The following is a 20,244-nucleotide window of genomic DNA, read 5'->3' as shown; positions in this document are numbered from 1 at the left end:
AGATGAGCACAGCATATAAGGTACCTGACCGCCGCCGTCGGATTCTCTTGCCTTGACCCGCGCCTGTTGCAGATGTTGTTTGAACGTGAAGTCGAACGGACAGCTTCAGCCAGTAGAAATCCAGCGAGAAATGCCAAGCCCGCTGCTAGCCATTGTTCCTCTCTCGGCTTTGTGTGCGAGCCAGTCACCGTTGCGGCATTGATGTATTACTTTGATGCATTGATCGATCGCTTGCGGATGCAGTGCCATCTTCCGAGACGAGTGCCATCGTCGGGAGAGGTTGCCGCGAGCGTGTGCGTCTATTGCTGGAACATACCGTACCGTGTGTTCATATACATATGTACCTGATCGTCAATGCATTGGCAGCAATCTATCACACACTCATTAGTACAGACCAGCCACAATCGCCGAGAGCGCCGGCCAAACGGACACTCGCGCTTCCATCCCCCACACAAAGCAGTATCAACGCCCGTCCATGCAGTCCCGCACCCAATCTCTTCTTGATAATGCCCTCTAGCAGTGTAGCACTTCCAATACAACAATCAACCCCTCCACTCTTGCACAACACCCTGTCCAGCATCAACATTACTACTCAACACACCCCTCTCCTCCGCCTCAACATCACACTTGAACAAATTCACATGCCCATCATTCACCGCCCCACAAGCCAACATCATACGGTGCGGATGGAAAGCCGTCGCCGTGATTGGCGCATTCCTCGGCGCACCGCTCAATCCAACCCGCAAATAACTCATATACGGCTCAAACGTACTGAGTGGTTTGAGATCCGTGTTGTACACTCTAATCGTATGATCTTTACCTCCCGTTGCAAACACAGGCGCATGTTCGTGAACGCTGAGTGTTCGTAGACTGCGCGGCTCTTGTCGAGAAGCAGGAGGGTTGATGGCAGCCACGGCCCCAGGGTAGCGCAAGTCCCAGAGTCGAATGTGGCCGCTCGAGTCAGCGGAGATGAGCTCGCGCATACCTCCACGCTGGAGGTGCACGCCAACGATCCACGATTTGTGCTCATTCCAGCCGCGGACGAGGGTGTCTTTGTCTTCGCAGCGTTGGTCGTAAGCTTTGACGCTACCATTACCAAAACCGGCGACGAAAATGTTGCCTTCGACTTGGTCGGAGGTGAGGGACGTGATGCATGCAGAAGACCTTGTGCCGATATCGCGGATAGCGAGCTCGGTTCCGACGCCCCAGACGCGGACGACGCGGTCATCTCCAGCCACAAGAGCCTTGCCTTGGCCTTGTTGCCAGTCGAACACGAGACCGGATCCGCCTTTGTCGGAGGGAACCAGATCGGAGAGAGCGCGGAAGGAAGCGACATGGTGGCAGTGCTCGGGAGATTCGTAATTGCGGTAGATCTTGATGACACCATCCGAAGATCCGATCATGAGCATGGCTGTGTCATCTTCGTTGATGAAGCGGACTTCCGTCACACGGGAGCCGCGAGGATTGGCATTGGAGAAGCGGTGGAGTTGACGTTCTGCTGACCAGTCCCAGACGGCGATGGAGTCCCGATCGTCGGAGGTGACGAGGTGGTTTTCGAATTGGTGGAAGACCATCTTCACAGGAGCAGCGCCGATACCGAAGTAGCCGCAAGGTTTATCCCAAGGTGTGCTGCCGGCAGCTTCCTTCAGTGGTTGTGTTGAGGCAATGATCTTGTCGTTACGGTTCCGTCGCCATAGTCGCTCATTGTAGTCTTTCGACCCTGGCTCGTCGGCTTCATTCGGTCGCATCTGGACTTCGCGGAAGTGGGAGGAGGCCCATTCGAAGAATTCGGATTTCAACGGCAGATCAGGAAGAGTATTCTTCTCGCGTCTCTTGAAGAATGGTGTCGGAGGGACGTTCGCGGGCGGCTGATGCGGCGGACGCCCTGTAATATTATCAAGAGCGTCCGGTGGCAGCAGTGCAGCGTCGTATGGCGTGAGTGGTCGTGATCGGTAGGGTGTGGCTGCGGAATTTCGACGAGTGTGCGTAGGTGAGCCGGGGGATGATGGCTCGCCTGGTGTTTTCGGACCCCATCCGATGAGATTCTTCATTGCAGCAGCGACACTGGCAGTGCGCGAAAGGGCAAAATAGCCATCGGGTCTTGAAGCCGAAGATGGCGCAGGACTAGGAGGCGTTTCTGGCCGCGTGTCGTTGGACTTCGTCTTTGTCAGTGCTTCCGATGCAGTTGGTGTGGTGGCAGGGAGAATAATGTCGACAATCGGCTCCTGTGATTGTAAGCTGTCGAGTATTGCCTCGGCGTGGGTACCTAGCGGAGACTCGAGGACCGCATTGAGCACATTATCGACGATGGCACCGGCGTTCTTCGAGATTTCTGGATGTGGGTCTGCTGAAAGGCTCATCAATTGACGCCACACAGCGCGGTATACAGTCCCGCGAGATGTTTCAGCTCTCGTGCTCTGTTTTGTGGATCGTGGCAGGGCAGCAGACGCACTACGATTATGCGATATGGCTGCTCTTGTGCCGTTGATCATCTGAAGATCATTTGACCCTTCAATTGCCTGCATCGCAACGAAGTCATCGGCATTCTGCTCTTGCCCACGCTTCTTGTCCTGTTCTTCGAGAAGCTGCTCCCACGCAGCGGTAAGAAAGCGAGGCATATATTTGAGCACAAACTCTGAATACAGCACCGTCAATTCTCTTCGCACCATGATGGAGCCGTCCATTCCCATAGTGATGACGACGCCAATCAGATGCTCCTCTTGTCGTCGTACAAGGAGTTCTTCTCCATGCTCAACCCACGCATCAGCAGAATCACCCGTGGCGATAAAGCTAGTCAAGGCGTTCAAGCAGGCCACCCGGACCTCTGCTACAGGGTCGTGACTACGATCTGCGATGCGACTCCCACCATTCTGGGCGAGAAATTGATCCTTTACGGGCGAGCAGTCTCGCACCATGTGACTCAAGCAAAGCAAGCTGAACTGCCGCAACAGTGGATTCTCCATGTCGTGGAGGTGCCGCAGGCAACAATCGATGACTTCTGGATTACTGTCGAGAACAGCCATTTTCGCAGCGTTCATGTCCTTGCAGAAGATTGCGATGATAAAAGTGCACATTGCTCGATGTTCAGCAACATTACCCATGGGAATGCCGTTGGTAGAGACGAGAATGTTCGTAAAGTAAGCAAAGCCATGATCCTTGAGCAGATCAGTCTGGCAGCTTGAGTCCACCGCAAGAATCCTCGACCAAATGAACACCATGGGAGCCTTGAGTTCGAGAGCTTGAGACTGCAAAAGCTTCAACACGTAGGGGAAGATTCCAATGCTGAGAGCAAGACTGACCGCCCATGGGCCAAGATCCAAGAATTTGGACAACAAAATGAGCGCTCTCAGCCGGTGAACTTGCGAAAGTAACACTTGCAGGACGATCGGCAATTGCTCTGGCGGTTTGGCATACCCTGCTGCGCCAGGATTGCTCGGAGCAGAAGTGAGGTACACTTCAAACGCGGACAGTTGATCGGCGAAGAAGTCCGAATGTTGGTACTCAAGCTCTGGTGGAGCCTGTTGTGGTGGAGCTTGAGGAGCATTGGGCACGCTCTCAACAGCCGCATCATTCGCCTTCTGCTGTTCGATCAGCCTCGGAAGCTGAGAAAGAATCATCTCCACAGCCAGATCCCAGCTCTTCCACAGTGGATGATCGTACGTATTGGGGATGGCAGGATATGACAGCGGATGACAGTGGTACATTCGCATCACTCTTTGTGCCAGGAGAAAATTTCGGAACAATGCAGCCACCATCAAGTCTTGCCGGAAGAGCTTCTTGAAAAGAGGCTTGGGAAGCATGTTCCATGCGATCGTATCCGTGATCGCCGTGAAAATCCAATTCAGTTCGCCCAACGGCGTTCTACGCTCACTGACTTTGCCAGGAATGTTCCGTGCCTGGGCAAGACTGACGCCCGATGTGGAAGTTAGTGGATTTTGCAGGATGAAGAATCGTACCGCCATCATGATTGGAGTCGTGAGGCAAGAAGTGAAAAGATCTGCCGGAAGGTCGGGATTCGTGGGGAGCACTTCATTCTCTCGACAAGCCGCAAGATGTATGCAGTCTTCCCACTTTGTAATGGCCTGCTGTTGAGCGCGGTTCGGGTCTTTTTGCAGAGCTTCCTGCTGGCTCAGATTGTGTTTCTGCGCCGCTTCTAGGAAACCTTGGATGATACCACCTGCTGCACTGCAATCCCACACCCAAAGTCCTGGAGCACCTACCCACTCTTGGAGATCGTATAGACTGATGGGAATGTATTGTGTGTAGCTTCTGTTGAAGCACCAGACCTCTCCACTTTGTGTCGGCTTCGGCACACCATGACCATTGTAGTGAAACAGTAGCCGCTCTGCATGTGCCGTCCGCCGAAGTTGTGTGGTGTACTTTTTCAGCTCCTCTATCGTGGGATCCAGAATGACCTTGTATCGCGTCCGCAGTGACAAGTTCTCGTATTGTGACTGTAGATTCTTCCCGATTTGTGCGTTTGTATTGTTCGAGCTCTGGTTTGTGCTGTCCGGCGGAACAGGATCGACCCAGCACTCCAGACGGGCACAAGGATTGGTTTTGATCACATCCGGAGGGTCAACTCCAACATTCAAACAGACCGCGAGCAGTGCCGAGACGGTCTTCAGACGATCTTTCATGCGCCACTCGGTCAGCACACTCGCCGGATCATATCCCGGCGGCAGATTCCCAGCAGTCTCATGTCGCCTTTCCTCATAGTACATGAAGAAGTTCTCGCTCAGGCTGCGTGTGACCTCTTCGTTCGAAAGTTGTGCCTCCCAGCCGTGCCGCATATTCAACTCTTTCTTCTTCTTGCCCGATCTTCGCACATCCTCTTTCGTCGGTCGCTGTCGCATGCCGGATGCGCTCTCACTCGTGGCGCGTGACAGCATGGGCCTAGTGGTCGTGGGTCTACTTCCATTGGCTGTCCGCATTTGAAGGCCTTGTTCCTCCTCCTCTGACCCGCTGTCATCCTGGTAGTGTCCATTGGGCGATGAAGCTGCTGTCTGTGAATGGTACCCGTTCAGACCGAAGCTGTTATTGAGCTTCGTAGGTCGCATGTCCATGTGGTTGACATCGGCGAGCCGTTCTGCCGAGCTCTTTCCTCCATGTCCAGGTGACAGGCCGCTACTGGCAGCGCGTGTCATGGTCCTCGTTCGTCCAGAGTCGAGCGCATGAGGACGGCCTCGAGCGTGCAAGGTGGGGTGGTTATAGTATTGTCGGCGTTGTCGTCGCTCGTCATGTTGGTGTCCATGCGGGTCTGCCATGCCGCTGCCGAGCGAGGATAAGATTGGCGCTAGAAGAACCTTATTCTGCGGAGTGGACTCTGCGATTTCGTGGGGTGATGAAGGCGACATTATTCCATATTAATGGACGGCGCGTTGCGGAATCATGAGGAGCATTCGCGTATATGAGAATGGTGATCTTGAATTCTCGCTATGGTATCGCAGGCACGAGCTATGATAACCGCGAAAAGTCAAGGACGCCGTCTTCGAGCTGCTGCTGAGCTTCGTTAAATGTTGATTTTGATGTCCCCAGACCGGCTTGTTGCGATGCCACTCCATCACACGGCAGTGATACCAATTTATATGTTTACGAATCAACAGCCTGTGACGCAGTCCAGGGCATATCCTGCGAAATCGTTTTTCGTACTTACAAGCTGCGATGGGCCGGATGGCTGCTGAGACAAAGCGAGCCCAAAAGTCAGGCCAGTATGAAGACTCTTTCGCTTGCTAAAACTGTCCACATCTCGGTGAGCTGCGCAACGCGCTCTTAATGATATGTCGGCCTGGGTTATTTATTTATGGTCCTGCCTTGCTCGACTCAGCACATCGTCGTTATTCCAGCATGGTATCGTAAGGCTGCTCCGTAGATGGTTCCATGTGGTCAGCACGAGCCTAGCAAGCGGCCGAATGATGAACTGCGGCTGCTCGTTCGAAGTGCTGAAACAAAGACGGACCACTTGATGCCATTTTTGGACGTATCAAGTTGGCTTCGGGAGCTCTCTCACTTCAAGTTCGGGGGCTGTACGACCGTACACAAGTAGCTGCGTCGATCACGTTTCAGACCGTGTTCATCTCTCGGCGACCACGTTGGAGAGACGTCGGGGTTTGCTGGTCTTGGGACGATACTGTGGCGAGAATGGCGCTGCGGCTGATGTTGATGTTGCAAGGAGAAGGTCGATGATTGCAAAGTATGTTCTGAAGAGAAACGACGTTCAAATCATCAACGATTCTTTGGAGAGAGCAGCAGATCATCAGCGGGCCGCTTCGTTGACGCTAGTTCTGCCCCCTAACCTAACCCTTCACTTTTGGCCTTGTCTGGTCTCCCTCGGCGCGGACATTTGGGTTTCTCCTCACGATAGAATACCAGGTCCAAAGCATCGACCTTGACGAGAACCACGATCTTATTAATCATCAATTTGAATTGAGACGTCGGCGACGTTGTCTTGCGCGTCGGCGAACCTTTCCTGCCTCCTCCGCCTTTCCCGACGACCCAGTTCCCGACCTCCTTCAGCAGCGCGACGCACGCTCCTCATTCGGTTTTCCTCCGCAATACCACGAACACTGGCCTGAATGGTTTTGGCATGATTGATTGTCTCACTTTCGCCTGAGTCGGTCATTGCGCCTTCAGAAGCTCGTGATTGATTCCGGCTTCCACTCGACCCTCCGCCATGTCCTTTCTTTTCAAGTCCTCGAAGAAAGGCGCACCCGCTCAGCCTACGCCGGCACCAGCACCAGCTCCGCCTGCGACACGAAACATTCACTCATCAGATGGTAAAGAGGCGCTGAGCCAGATACCTACACTCAATGGCGCGAAACCGGGCTCTCCCACGCCTGGGCAGAGCGTCAACAACAGCATAAATTCGATCTCTGGTGACCGATCTGGGTCTCGCCAGGCCGAGGATCGAGTAGCGAACATCAGAGAGGATGGACCGCGCGCCCGAGCAAGTCCTGAGCAAAAGTCGCTGCGGAATCGAAGCAGAGAGACAAGTCGCGATGTGGTAGGAGCAATAACAGCAGACACGACGCGCGAGTTAAGCTGACATACATCTAGGTGCAGAGACTCCCTATGCAGCAGCAATTACGACCGTCCACCGACAATTCGCCATACCCATGGTCGCAGCGCCGCCTGAACTTCACCGTCACACACGTCAATCCGTTTCCGCGATACGGCGCGGCGGTCAATGGCAGTGCCAGCAAGGATGGTTCAGTATATCTGATGGGAGGGCTGATTAATGGTAGCACTGTCAAAGGAGATCTCTGGATGGTCGAAGCTGGTACTCAGCAGATGAGCTGCTATCCAGTCGCAACCACGAGTGAAGGGCCCGGACCAAGAGTTGGACATGCAAGCTTGCTCGTGGGAAATGCATACATCGTGTTCGGCGGAGACACCAAGATGGATGAAGGCGACATGCTTGACGACACACTCTACCTGCTCAATACATGTGGGTTGAATGCGGTGCAAACGAAATCCCTCCAATGCTAACATGAAGCAGCTACAAAACAATGGTCTCGAGCACTACCAGCCGGTCCGCGGCCTCCAGGACGATACGGCCACACGCTGAATATTCTCGGAAGCAAAATCTACATCTTCGGAGGACAAGTCGAGGGTTACTTCTTCAACGACCTGGTCGCATTCGATCTCAATGCATTGCAGCAGGCAACGAACAGGTGGGAGATTCTGATACAAAACACAATCGACGGAGGTCCACCACACGGCCAGATCCCACCGGCCCGCACAAATCACACAATGATCACATACGGAGACAAACTCTACCTCTTCGGAGGTACGGACGGCGTGCAATGGTTCAATGATGTATGGTCGTATTCCCCACAGTCAAATTCCTGGACGCAGCTCGAATGCATCGGGTACATTCCGTCTCCTCGAGAAGGTCATGCTGCTGCCTTGGTCGGCGATGTCATGTACGTCTTTGGTGGCCGCACAGAAGAGGGCAACGATCTTGGCGACCTCGCAGCTTTCAGGATCTCTTCGCGAAGATGGTACACGTTCCAGAACATGGGTCCGAGTCCCAGCCCGAGATCTGGTCACAGCATGACAACTGTCGGCAAGTCAATTGTCGTTCTCGCGGGAGAGCCGAGCAGCGCGCCGAGAGACCCTGTGGAACTTGGTATGGCATACTTTCTGGATACGAGTAAGATTCGATATCCTCCGGACTCGACCACCCAGACTCCCAACAATGAGCGAATCCAGGATGTTCGTCGTCCCAGCGGCGAGCGGCCTAGTCCTTCTATCGGTCAAGGTCGTGGAACTCCTGCAAAGGAGCTCATGGAACGGGAACGAGCTCCCAGTGGCGCAGAAGGCAGAATACGCTCTCCCGATATGGCCACACGACTTCCGCGCGCCGCCAACCAGATTCCACCGCCGACAGGTCCTCCGCCGCAGGCTCCTCTGCAGTCGAGAGCGAACGGAGCGCCAGGAGACAACAGACAGCTCGCAAGCAGGACGTCTGACCGAGCGTTCAGCCCCGAGAACGACCGACCGCGAGCCAACGACGCGAACAACGGTGCTGTATCACAGGCTGTCAATGGTGTCGTTGCTCCTCAGGCCGGAAAGTCAACAATGTCACCACCCTTCGGTGCCCGCCAGGGTCAGCCTTTCCAAGAGCCGCAGTCAGAGCCGCAATCAAGATCACAGCCCGCGACATATCAGCCCAGCCAGGACAACAGCTCGCGCACACAGACGCAGCCATCGGAGTTGGCCGGCACTGAATTGGGATCACGGCAGCCAGTCGAGAATGTTGATCCGGTGGCAAGAGTGAGGAAGATCTCGGAGGAGCCCGAAAGACCACAGGATTCGGGTCTTGGATCCTCGCCTGCATTCGCACAGCAGAACGATGGCCTCATTAGAGAATTGGAGCAAGTAAAGCAGCGCAATGCTTGGTATGCATCGGAGCTTGCTCTAGCACGCAAGTCCGGATATCAGTCCCGCGCACCGGACTCGCCTTCAGTCGACGAACGCTCTACTGAGAGCTTCAGTGACGCAGACCGGCCGCTTGTTGAGGCTCTTCTCAAAATGCGCGCCGAGCTCGCAAAAGTACAAGAGACCATCGACGAGCAGAGTAGGAGTGCCGCCACCCGGATCGCGGAAACGGAGAAGGAGCGAGACGCTGCTATCAATGAAGCTGTGTTTGCAAAAGCAAGGCTGGCTAGTCAGGGCACACAATCGATCGACGGCGACAACAGAAGCGAACGCGGCGAAGATATGAGCAAACGCCTAGTCGCATCGATTCAAACTCAGAATGAGCTCAAAGGTCGGATTGGAGCGCTTGAGAAAGAGCTTGAAGCTGAGAGCAAGGCGCGTGAGCTCGCCGAGGACACTGCAAGTGCTGCGCAGAAGCGTGCGTCGGAGCTCGATGCTTACCGACAAGAGCACACTTCCGAGATTGAAAGCTTGCGTTCCGAACTGCACGAATCGCAGAGGCAGGCACGTGAAGCATCTGCCAGTCATGCTGAGATTCTTACTCAGCACAGGATGCTTTCGCTCGACAAGGAGGAGTTGAGCAGACAGCTCGATGGCGCGACTACAGACAGCAGCAACCACGTGTCTATACTGGCCTCGTTGCGGGAAGCAGTCACGGCATCATCTGAAAAGGCTGATTTGCTGGAGCAGAAGCTTGCAGAAGAACGCAGTCAGCGTGATAATCTTCACCGTGAGTTGCAGGAGTTGCGATCTCAAAAGGAGGCTCAGGCCAGCGAGCTCCAGCATGCGACTACTCGTTTGAAGGACGCCGAGGAGCTGGCGCAGAAGCATTCTGAGGAAGCCCGAACTCATCGTTCGGTTGTCCTGGCAGGATTTGGCAAAATCCCTGAACGCAGCGTCAATGTCGGCAATTCAGACAACGAGCGCATCAACATTCTGACGCAGCAGGTCGAAGCCGCCAATGCCATGGTTCGTCAAAATCAAGCCGCTGCCGACGCCGCATCCGAGAAGCTCCGCCGCGCGGAAGAGCGCATTGCTGGTCTCGAGACCTATCAAGAACAGGCCAGTCGTGAGGGTTTGAACATTCGCAAACAGCTGCAAGCTACAATGAAGGAGAATCAGGGACTCGCCACCGAGAAAGCCAGCCTCGAGCAGAGATTGGAACGTCACATGCTGGAGACAAACGCGCTTTCAGTGCAACATGCCTCCCTCAAGGACATCCTTGGCGAGCGTGGCGTGAACATCAACGAGGCGCGTCGATCGCGTGGTATTGACTCTCCCAGCAGCGCCCGCTTCAGCACACCAGACTTGCACCGCGTGCGCGAGTTGGAGCAGCAACTGGAGACCACTACGAAAGGACAGGACGAACTCCGAGAGAAGTATGAAGAAGTCTCCGAGCAGGGTGAGAAGATGAAGCGGGAGTACGAGGAGAAACTCACGGCTCTGGACAACGACCACCAAGCCGCAGTGAAATATCTTCGAGGTACAGAGAAGATGCTGTCGAAGATGAAGCAAGAGCTCCAGCGCGTTAAGAACGACAACGGAGAACTCAAGAGAAAACTTGACCAAGCAATGGAAGAATCTGCACAAAGCAAGCGCAATACGCCCGATTCTTCAGGCTCTGCAAACTGGGAGTCGGAAAGAGCGAAGCTCCAGCAGGAAGTCTCGGAAGTGCAGACCAAGATGCAAACATCCGTCAATGACCTGGAAACCAAACTCACGGCACTCCAATCCGAGCTGCAAACTGCGAGGAGCTCGCATTCCAATGCTCAGTCCGATCTTACCGCTCTCCAAACCTCCTTCACATCCTCTCGCTCTGACATTGAGCGTCTTCAGAAGGAGAACTCCGCCCTCGAGGCCCGAGCCAAAGACGCGGAGAATAAAGTCCAGCTCCTTCTCGATCAAGTCGAGTCCTCTGTCGACAATTACCGCCGGCAATCTCGGCTCACCGACATGGGCACACCCACGCTCAACGGTGCCGGCGCATCTCCCTTTCGACCTCGTCCGGAAAGCATCAGTGAGGCCTCCGAGGCTGAGACGCCAGTGAAGGCATCCGCAGGCACTTTCAGCCACAGCCGCGACACCTCCAACGCAGCTTCCTCCATCGCGGGCTCTGACACCCGTAATTCTCTCGCTCTCGACTCCCTCGCCAGCGAACTCGATGCCCTCCGATCACACTGGGAAACTACGAACAAGAACTACCGCTTGTCCGATCGTTACGACTTTGACGGTCATTCGGGCACGGCTTCGCCTGCTAAGGGAGCCGCGCCGAGTCGATCGAACGCGCCCGGCGGAGCAAGCAGTAGCCTGGCGGACTGGAGGAGAGGCTTGCAATCGGACGATGACGACGACCAGAGACCGTCGACTGCAGAGGGACCCAAGCCGTCCACGTCAAATCGGGAGGCGAATGAGATTGAGGACGATCTGCCCACGCCGACCGCGGCGGATAGAGCCTCGCGGCTCATGACAGGGAATTAGGGTTGATCATGTTTGCGGACTGGGACGAACGCCTTTAACGGCCATGGAATAATGTGCACTTTTGCGTTGCGCTGGCTTCTTGCTCTTCGAAATGATATGAATGCGCACATGTTCCTGATGGATGGAATGATGGACGAACTGGAATGGGGTGCATGTACGCATGATGGGAGTGGTTTGTAGATATCATATACCCCGTTTCTTGATATCAAGATCTTTGCAACTCATGGCCTGTGCCGCTCAGCGGTATTACAGGGAGTGGGTGATGTACTGCATAGTTGGTTTCAAAGAAATTGATCTCTTGCTACTCTATACTGTTACTGTGACTGCGAATGATGCTCCGGAACTATGCTGTAATGGAAGACATGCTCGTTGCTGACGCGCTGAAGAGGTATCGCTTGGCGTCTGAATCACAACCTCGAACTTTGCTCCGCCACATTCCGGATCTCACTCGCAATCTGCTTCATCAAACAGCGCCCTCTCGGAAAATCATGGCCAAACTCATGCTGGATCTCGCGCACCTCGGACTTGTCGCAAAGGCTGAGCAGATGCAATCCGTGGTGAGGATCCGTCACGTCCTCGGCTGGGCTTCGAATATGCAGAGTGGGTACATCGATCAACGCTGGCTCATTGGGATCTGATCTATCCCACCTGCACAGACCGTGTTCGCCATCGCTCAAGAATGGCGTCCCGTCCGCCAGCACTTTGCCTTTGAACTTTTGCACCGTCGCGAGGAGCGCGGCCTGATCCACCAGGTCCTCTTCACTGACGCCCTCTTTATGTCGGAGAGCGCTGGGCCGCAGGAACATGTCTTCCGCCTCATTGATCAATGGCGATGCGTCGAATGTGCCAGCTTCCCCCTGAGCGAGGTCCACGTCGGCGAGCTTGAACACCCGTAATGGCGAGGCGCCGTTGATGAAGACGGCGAAGCGGAACAGTGGCTCCAGCGCGAGGGGGTCTTGTGCAATCAGCATCTCAGCGGCGAGCCCAGCTCCGCCGGAGTATGCCAGGACGCCGTCGAAGGGACCCTCGTCTTGGATGATTTGGAGCAGATCGCGATGTGTTTGGTTCACGGAGAGTGGGTCGAGGGGGTTGTAGTAGGCGTATAGTGGGAGCGAGGAGAATGCGGATGTGTGGAGCGACCAGTTCCCTGGGACGGAGCGTTGTCAGTACGGCTTCGATGGGCTGAGAACTCAAGAGCCCGTTCAATTTCACCTTCTGTGTGCCGGACTGTGCCCTGGACGAATACCCATTCGAAGTCCTCGAGCTCGGCGCGGATCGGCGCTGTCTGCATCCGAAAAATCTGGAGGAGAGATGTCAGGAGCCATACTCCAGGGCACTTTGCTGGAATGCTCATACTTCATTGTTCGAGCCTCGCCCATGCAGGCAAAGTATCTTCATCGTGAAGACTTTGAAGCAGGATGATGTAGGCTCTTCGCTTCAGTGATACTTGCGAACGACAACACTAACGAGGATAGGACCGTGGCAATGGCTGGGCGAGAAGAATCGAATCGCCGGTAAGGACTCTCTGTGGAGGCCTTCGTTGATGAGCTGTGGGCACGAATAGAGCTCATGCAAACGCTGCCAAGATCGCCTCTTCTATCTATACGGACTAAAGACCAGGGCAAGGCCTACTGCGCTCTACACGATCACGATCAAGTTTCAGCACACGAATCATGCGTCACCTCTGGGGTGACATCGGCCATCTCCAGATTTCTAACCTGATCGGTGTGCCCGAGCGATCGTCTAATCTAGACATGGCTCGGACTTTGAGCACGGCCCTAGAGGGGAACAACCTGGAAAAGTCCTCGGAGACTTCCGATACAAGAGCGAGGATATCCTTGCGCGTTGCGCTGATCTGGAATCTGGATGAATCGTGGGAAAGAAGGCGACAACGTCTGGGGATTTTTCCGGGGAGGATCGACTAGCGCAGGAAAATTCGAAGAGCGCACGAGGAACATCCCTGATATGCATTGAGACTGCAAAAACGCTCTACAGTACGTGCGTAGTGGATCATCGCTTGCCTCACCGCCTGGCAAGCGTTCGACAGCACGATGATCCGATGTTCCAGCGAACTTGCACGCTAGTTCTAGCCCGTCCGCCCTTGTTCCTGGCCATTCTCTAGGTCGACCCTCGTTCTTGTGTTTTGGTCCGTTCAATAAGGATTCGGTCACATGCCACTCCAGAGTCACGGGATACTCAGAAGTTGCTCTACAAAGCTTATGCTTTGACATCTCGCGTGGGCCTTATTGTCTGCCGTCAATTGCCGTCAAATCCAAGGAAATGCAAGCACTGTCCCTGCGACAATGAATGGCTTCGTATTCGGCCGCAAATGGTGTCGACAGGTACCGGGCAGTACCCTATACATGACTCGAACCACGTTCCGCTCACTGCCCTGGAGGGTTGACAGGCTTTTCTGCTGGGATGTGCGGCCTTGAGGTGTGGTTAATGCGGAGTTGCCCAATTCCTCCGAGAAATGGACCGCCGAGATGGAGGGAGTGGCATGTCGGTCTGATACTGGCCTCGAGGAGGAGCACAAAGTGGTACCGAGCAAGCCAGAGGTACACGGAGCACTCAGTACAATGACGCACAAATGGTGGAAGAACGCGATTGGATATCAAATATGGCCAGCTTCGTTCAAGGACAGTAACGCAGATGGATGGGGCGATATTCCTGGAATCATCAGCAAGCTGGATCATCTCAAAGACCTTGGAGTGGATTTGATCTGGATATCTCCTGTATACGCTTCGCCTCAGCATGACTTTGGGTACGATGTCGCGAATTACGAAGCTATCGACGAACGATATGGCTCTCTGGAAGATGTGGACAACTTGATTCGGGAATCGAACAAACGCGGCATGAAAGTCATCATGGATCTCGTCATCAATCACACCAGTATTCAACATGCGTGGTTTACCGAGAGCAAGAAGTCACAGCAAAACAAGTACAGCGACTGGTATATCTGGCGGGATCCAAAGTACGACGCTCACGGAACGCGGCGTCCTCCCAACAATTGGGCGAATGCCTCCCAATTCGGCGGTGGTAGCGCTTGGGAATACGTTCCTGAGCGGGACCAATACTATTTCCATCTCTGCGTGCCAGAGCAGCCGGACCTGAATTGGTACAACGCGGAGATGCGACAAGCTGTGTACGAGAGTGCTGTGGAATTTTGGTTGAAGCGAGGGATCGCAGGCTTCCGAGTGGACATCGTTGGTTTCTACTGGAAAGATCCGAGCTTCCCAGACAATGACTGCGGCGAAGAGTTGCAGCCCATGGAAGCCAAGTACATCATGAATGGTCCACTCGTCCATGTATGGTTGAAGGAAATCCGACAGAAGATCACCGAATTGTTCGGTCACGATATCGTTTTGATTGGTGAACTTCCGATGACAACCAGGGACGAATGTTTGAGGTACGTCTCTCCCGGGTCACAAGAACTGGACATGACCCTCGAGATGGATGTCTTCCTGGTCGGAGAAGATCCAAATTCCACGAGTTGCGACCGCGAGCGTATGGCATTGCCAGTGATCAAGGACTGCATTTCAAAATCGCAAAGCTTGATCGATGACGGAGGCTGGACCACAGCATTTCTGGAAAACCACGATTATGGACGCAGTGTCTCTCGCTTCGGACCAGGAGATGGCCCGTACAGGGACACAGCGGCAAAAATGATGGCCCTGCTGGTTGGCGCTTTATCTGGAACAATGTTCATCTATCAAGGAGAGGAGATCGGCATGACGAGCCCTACACACTGGAATCAGCACGACTGGAGAGATCCGGCTGATGTCCGCCGAATGCGCGAGTTCGAAGAAGCAGGAGACTTTGAGTCACTTGAGAAGTGGCTTCATAACGCTCGCTTGTGGGGTCGCGATAACGCCAGGACACCGGTGCAATGGTCCGCTGCGGAACATGCTGGCTTCAGCGACGCTGAGCCTTGGATCCGTGTCAACGAGAACTACGTCGAGGTCAATGCTGCTGATCAAGTTGGTCGTGTGGGAAGTGTGTTGGAGTTCTGGAAAGGCATGATTTGGTTGAGGAAGCAGCACTTGGAAGTGCTTGTACATGGGCGGTTCAGCTTGCTGGACCGTGAAAACGAAAAGGTCTTTGCGTTTCTGAAGAGTAGCCGAGCAGATGAGAGGCAGCAGATGAAGATTGTTTGCAACTTCTCTGACGACGAAGTCAATATTCCGACTCCTTCCGCTTTGCAGCAGCAGATCTGGGAGCTGGAGTTGAGCACAAGTCCTGAGGGTGATCCCGCGAGACTGCGACCATGGGAGGGCAGATTGTACCGTCTTGCCGCATAGCAAATGCGGCCAGCATGCTGAATAGGTGGGAATTGCATGCGCAGCGAAAACTATCAATACTTTTTGGGACTGTCCTCTTTTGTGCAGTACGCATCAATACCTATGTGCCCATCAACAAAAGATCCCGCTCCCAGAAGAGCCCCGTTGCCAAGCCCATGTTGCCACCCAAGACTGCATAACCAGCACACCTACGAATGAGAGCAGATAGCGGCTCAACCGAGTCACTGCCCATTCGAGCTTGGTGATAGACAGTTGCCGCCCACACGACAGTCGACAAGCCACCACTGTATAGATCCCAGATCAGAATCCACGTTGCTCCGTCATGCAGGCCTGCGGATTTGACTTTGCTCCAGGGAGCTGGTGCGAACAGTGTTCGACGAGGCCGGAGATACATGGATAGCTCTTTCCCAAGGATAGACGGTACGGCCGTAGCAAGCACAGAGGCGATGACCGGTAGCCAGAAGGAAATTGCTACCAGCGCAAATGCAAAGTGATACACCGGCTTCACGTTTTCGAGAGTCGTCCGTGATGACGCTGGTCCAGTGTCCATCGTCCGCCACCAGCCAGCCAGCAGTAGGTGGCATCCATAGATGTAGAGATTCCATTGCTGATACCAAGCTGCGACTGTGTGCTTGGTGTTGATGCCACGAATGGTGATAGCTGGAAGTGCCATCGCAATCATGGGCAGAACAAAGCCTAGAAAAAAGCTCCATGGAAGTGATTTGAGGTCTGTAGTATCAACCACCAGATCTCCGGCCGTGGTTGCAGGCACAGAAATGGCGATCCTGATGGCGAGATAGAGTGGACTGACAACCGCCATTGCATGATTGAAGATCAGCACACCTGGAACTGCGATCCTACAATCTGGTCAGTGCGCAGAACTCGTTGCGTCGTTCGCTGCGACGCTTTACCATGACATGAATCGGTCTTTGCTGTAGTTCCTCAAGCTCTCGAGGACGACCAGCATCCAGTAAGCTCCGAACGATGAGAAGAACGAGACACCGACGATCACGCAGTCGGGTCGTTTGAAATCTTCGAGGAAAACCAGAAGATACACGGCGACCGCTTTGAGCTGAATGTCGAGCCTGGGAATACGACCATTGGTCGTCAGCGGCCTAAGCGGTCTTCCACATGGCGTATGATTCTTGATGATTGCGTTTCCGAAATGCCCGAAGAACCCATTATTGTGGGAGAAAGTATGCTGGCCTTTGTAGCTCAAGAATGAAAGAGCGAGCAGAATCACAATGGCGAGCACCCACATGCTGGGCGGAATCCAGGAGAATAACGTGGGGAAGAGAGAGACAGAGGTCGCGACTCACGAGCCGGAACGGGAGGAGATCGATATGAACGGATGTTAAACACAGTTCGATCGTAATTCTAGCTTGTTACACGATCCCTGCAAAGGCATCCCCTGTCCGCGCGGTCAAAGGGTTATCGGCAGTGCTGTGAAAGCTAGAGAAATTTCGTTGAACATCCTCAGAGAGCAAGCGATATTATCCGACTTCGCTGCCTTTCCTACATGCACCTCAGTCCTCCTCAATACATACTATCATGGCATGAGTCTCAAGCGGCACACCGTATCGTACTATATCTGCCGTGGCCGCATCCTGCAACGTACAGCATGCTTTGGCTTCATCGCTCCATGGCTGCGTGGATTGAACTGCCACTTTCGTGATCGTTCGTCGAACTCAACATCGAAACGAAGGAGGAGTTGCGAGACCACGCCAATAACTTCATGCTCGGCGACAAATCTGCCCGAACACAAGGATTTACCCCCGCCAAACGCTCGCAGTCTTTTGTTCTGCATTGACAGTGTATTCTCATCGTCAATCATCCATCGTTCGGGCTTCATTTCTTGAGGGCTTGGGAATGTCCTTTCGTCCATGTGCATGAGCTCTACGGGCATCAAGAGGACGCTTCCTTGACGGATTTCAAACCCTTCAAGCTTCGCATCCTTTGTTACCACCCTGGCGACCGCATTGGCCATCCCTAGTCTCAGAGCCTCTTTCCAGAGACCTTGGATGTATGGGTCATTCTTCATACCAGCAATATCGAGAGAAAGCTCGCCACTGTCCATAGGAGGCCGTATGTAAGCCGTGGCAGCTGCCCGGTATCTGTCCAACGATTCCTGAGTATGAGCTGCACAAAACGCAAACCAAGTAGCTAGAGGCGGTGCGTTCGTCAACATCCTGGGTCAAGTCAGTTCCCGCATATTCAAGCCGACAAGTGGCCCACTCACACATATAAGAAGCTTGCTTGCAGACAAGCACGACCACGTAGAGAAAACCCATGCGCTACCGCAAGCCTGTCGCGCTCCCAATTCAGACGGACTCCCCACTCGTCGTTACGGACCACATCGGTCTCCGGCCATTCGATGCTTCCGGAAGCGATCCATTGTTGAAATGCCGACATCATCCGGTTGAACGCAAAGTGTACGCGCGGCTGTAGCTTGAAGGGCAGCTTTGTCCGCACTCCGATGTACATTGCCTCATCATACAGTTTCCAGTCATCCCAGATACTGTCGCCCCATATCTCCTTGATTCGAGAGCCAAAGAATGTAAGCACTGAAGTTTCGAATATCAGCCGTGTGATGAGCTCGTGAAGGTCCACATCCTGCCACTTAGAGCTCTTCAGATCCAGGTGCTGCTCCAAGATGCTGTTGAAGTTGCGTGTGTAGATGGCCATTATCTTGTCCAGGGGCTCCCCCGAAAGATACTTGGACCAAATGTTGTGGTTCATGGTCATGAACGACCGAGACTTGGACAAATCCTCTGCTTTTGAGTCCGCTGGCGGAAGAAACCTGGACAAATCCTCTGTTGGCAATGACAAGCCGTTCTCCATCATACTGGCCAGAACTGGATCAAAGGTAAAGGTTCGTGAGTGGCTCAAGACGTAGTCGACGGTGGACGACTCCTGAAAGACATGGAACTTCGTGTTGTTCAACAACAGCGTGAATGGCCCTAGGTATCTGGCTTGCATCGAACGATATAGTTTTCCCGGATTCCAGAGAAAAGCAGGTAGGTGCTGCAAGTAAGGTATCGTGTACGGTGCAGGTGGCGGTGACAGTCTTTTATCGTTCCCGCCTCGCCATGATCGAAGGAAACAGGCGAGGAGAATCGCAACCGCCAGCGAAAATGCCAACACCAATGAGCTGGACCATAATGCGCGGAAAGCTTCATTAAGATGGCCCATGTTCAATCATGTTCGACAGTGGTTGCCTGGTATTGAAGAAATTGCCCGTCAGGTTCGGAACAGTTGGCAGGATGATCGACCTGAAAGCGATGCTAGCTTTTCCGGCAGATATTGCAATTCAAGACCGAATCAGTCAGCGCCTGCGGTCATGGCATGGCAGTACGAAGTCCATGTGTCTTTACGAAGATTTTCTTCAATCTTGCAGTCGGCCTCAGCATTGAACGGTTTCAGCTGTGCTCGAAACCTTGTAGCCATGGGTGACGGATGATGGACACAACTGACACCTCTCTCATCGGGACAAGTGCTGTCCGAAAGTGGCCTCGGAGGTAACATCCAGCGAATACGAGGATCGGGCCTCGTCAAAATCGGCTTTGATTGGCATGATGCAGCGTGCCAGCACATCGGAGGGATCACGGTGGTGGGCGTCAAGGGGTGGATCGGCCAACTGCCTCGTGATCCGGCCATTAGCCTGCGGACAAGGATTAGAAGTGCCCTGCACGTGCACTGTGCACGTCGTGCAATGCATTTCTACAGTAGCCGTAGCCATGGGTGACGGATGATGGACACAACTGACACCTCTCTCATCGGGACAAGTGCTGTCCGAAAGTGGCCTCGGAGGTAACATCCAGCGAATACGAGGATCGGGCCTCGTCAAAATCGGCTTTGATTGGCATGATGCAGCGTGCCAGCACATCGGAGGGATCACGGTGCTGATCTGTAGAAGCCTGTACCAGGGCTGCAGCGGCGCCATTCAAGGTCCTGGGATCAGATCTCTTGCGCATTGTCGACCCCTGCGTGCATGATCTAGTATATCCCGGCAATCCTCGATACTGCAGCCGGCACCTCAAGCCAGGATCCCAAGGCACGCAAACCATGGGCACCTGTGCCAGATTTCAGGATGTCTGATGTTATTGTGCGCTTGCTGCTCGGTGCTTGTCCAATGTCTCCGTGGGAATGAGCTCGTAACTGTGTTCATGACCCAGGGTAGGAAATAGGGATCCCTGACAAAAGGCCTTCTGGCAAGATGCCGGGACCGAGATTCTGGGGCTGCTAGGGCGGCGCTTGCGATAGTCTCGACATGGAGTCCATGCATGGTCGCGAGGAATTGCCCAATGGACACCATGAAAATAGCGTGTGAAGTCAACTGACTGCGCTGGTAAAGACATCATGGCCTTGGTCGCAGTTTTGGCTTCGGTGAGATGGTTCATTTTCAAGGGTTTACAAGCGAGACATGCAGCCCATGCTACTCCGCACTGGCGACCATTGCTCGAGCCTCTCGACCAGCATCCATATGGGATAGGACTGGCTGGGTCGTCGGCTCGACTGGGGT

At 54.0% G+C, this 20,244-nt stretch overlaps 5 protein-coding genes across 5 annotated transcripts; 2 read left to right on the top strand and 3 right to left on the bottom strand.

Annotated features, from left to right (window-relative positions):
• Window positions 1–542: 542 nt before the first annotated feature.
• Window positions 543–4,856, bottom strand: MYCGRDRAFT_77882 (uncharacterized protein; the record flags this gene model as incomplete). Its single annotated transcript, XM_003847561.1, has 3 exons — window positions 543–2,409; window positions 2,449–3,506; window positions 3,561–4,856. The coding sequence occupies 3 exons, from the start codon at window positions 4,854–4,856 to the stop codon at window positions 543–545; spliced, it is 4,221 nt and encodes a 1,406-aa protein (XP_003847609.1).
• A 5,680-nt stretch (window positions 4,857–10,536) lies between these two features.
• MYCGRDRAFT_106512 (uncharacterized protein) lies at window positions 10,537–11,639 on the top strand (the record flags this gene model as incomplete). Its single annotated transcript, XM_003847681.1, has 1 exon — window positions 10,537–11,639. One exon carries the CDS (start codon window positions 10,627–10,629, stop codon window positions 11,419–11,421), a length of 795 nt encoding a protein of 264 aa, XP_003847729.1.
• Window positions 11,640–11,828: 189 nt separating this feature from the next.
• On the bottom strand, window positions 11,829–12,775 carry MYCGRDRAFT_97426 (uncharacterized protein; the record flags this gene model as incomplete). The annotated part of the gene is made up of 2 exons (XM_003847560.1): window positions 11,829–12,568; window positions 12,634–12,775. 2 exons carry the CDS (start codon window positions 12,773–12,775, stop codon window positions 11,829–11,831), a joined length of 882 nt encoding a protein of 293 aa, XP_003847608.1.
• A 1,225-nt stretch (window positions 12,776–14,000) lies between these two features.
• MgAMY1 (putative alpha-amylase) lies at window positions 14,001–15,722 on the top strand (the record flags this gene model as incomplete). Its single annotated transcript, XM_003847682.1, has 1 exon — window positions 14,001–15,722. The coding sequence occupies one exon, from the start codon at window positions 14,001–14,003 to the stop codon at window positions 15,720–15,722; it is 1,722 nt and encodes a 573-aa protein (XP_003847730.1).
• A 1,687-nt stretch (window positions 15,723–17,409) lies between these two features.
• Window positions 17,410–17,679, bottom strand: CYP72 (putative P450 monooxygenase; the record flags this gene model as incomplete). The annotated part of the gene is made up of 1 exon (XM_003847559.1): window positions 17,410–17,679. A coding segment is annotated over one exon (270 nt), but the record flags the coding sequence as incomplete, so codon positions are not given.
• Between the last annotated feature and the right edge of the window lie 2,565 nt (window positions 17,680–20,244).

The sequence above is a fragment of the Zymoseptoria tritici genome, chromosome 13 (genome assembly GCF_000219625.1).
Source record: "Zymoseptoria tritici IPO323 chromosome 13, whole genome shotgun sequence".
Classification (NCBI taxonomy): domain Eukaryota; kingdom Fungi; phylum Ascomycota; class Dothideomycetes; order Mycosphaerellales; family Mycosphaerellaceae; genus Zymoseptoria; species Zymoseptoria tritici.
The sequence above is the reverse complement of the archived record's forward strand: the minus strand, read 5'-3'. Positions and strand labels throughout refer to the sequence as shown.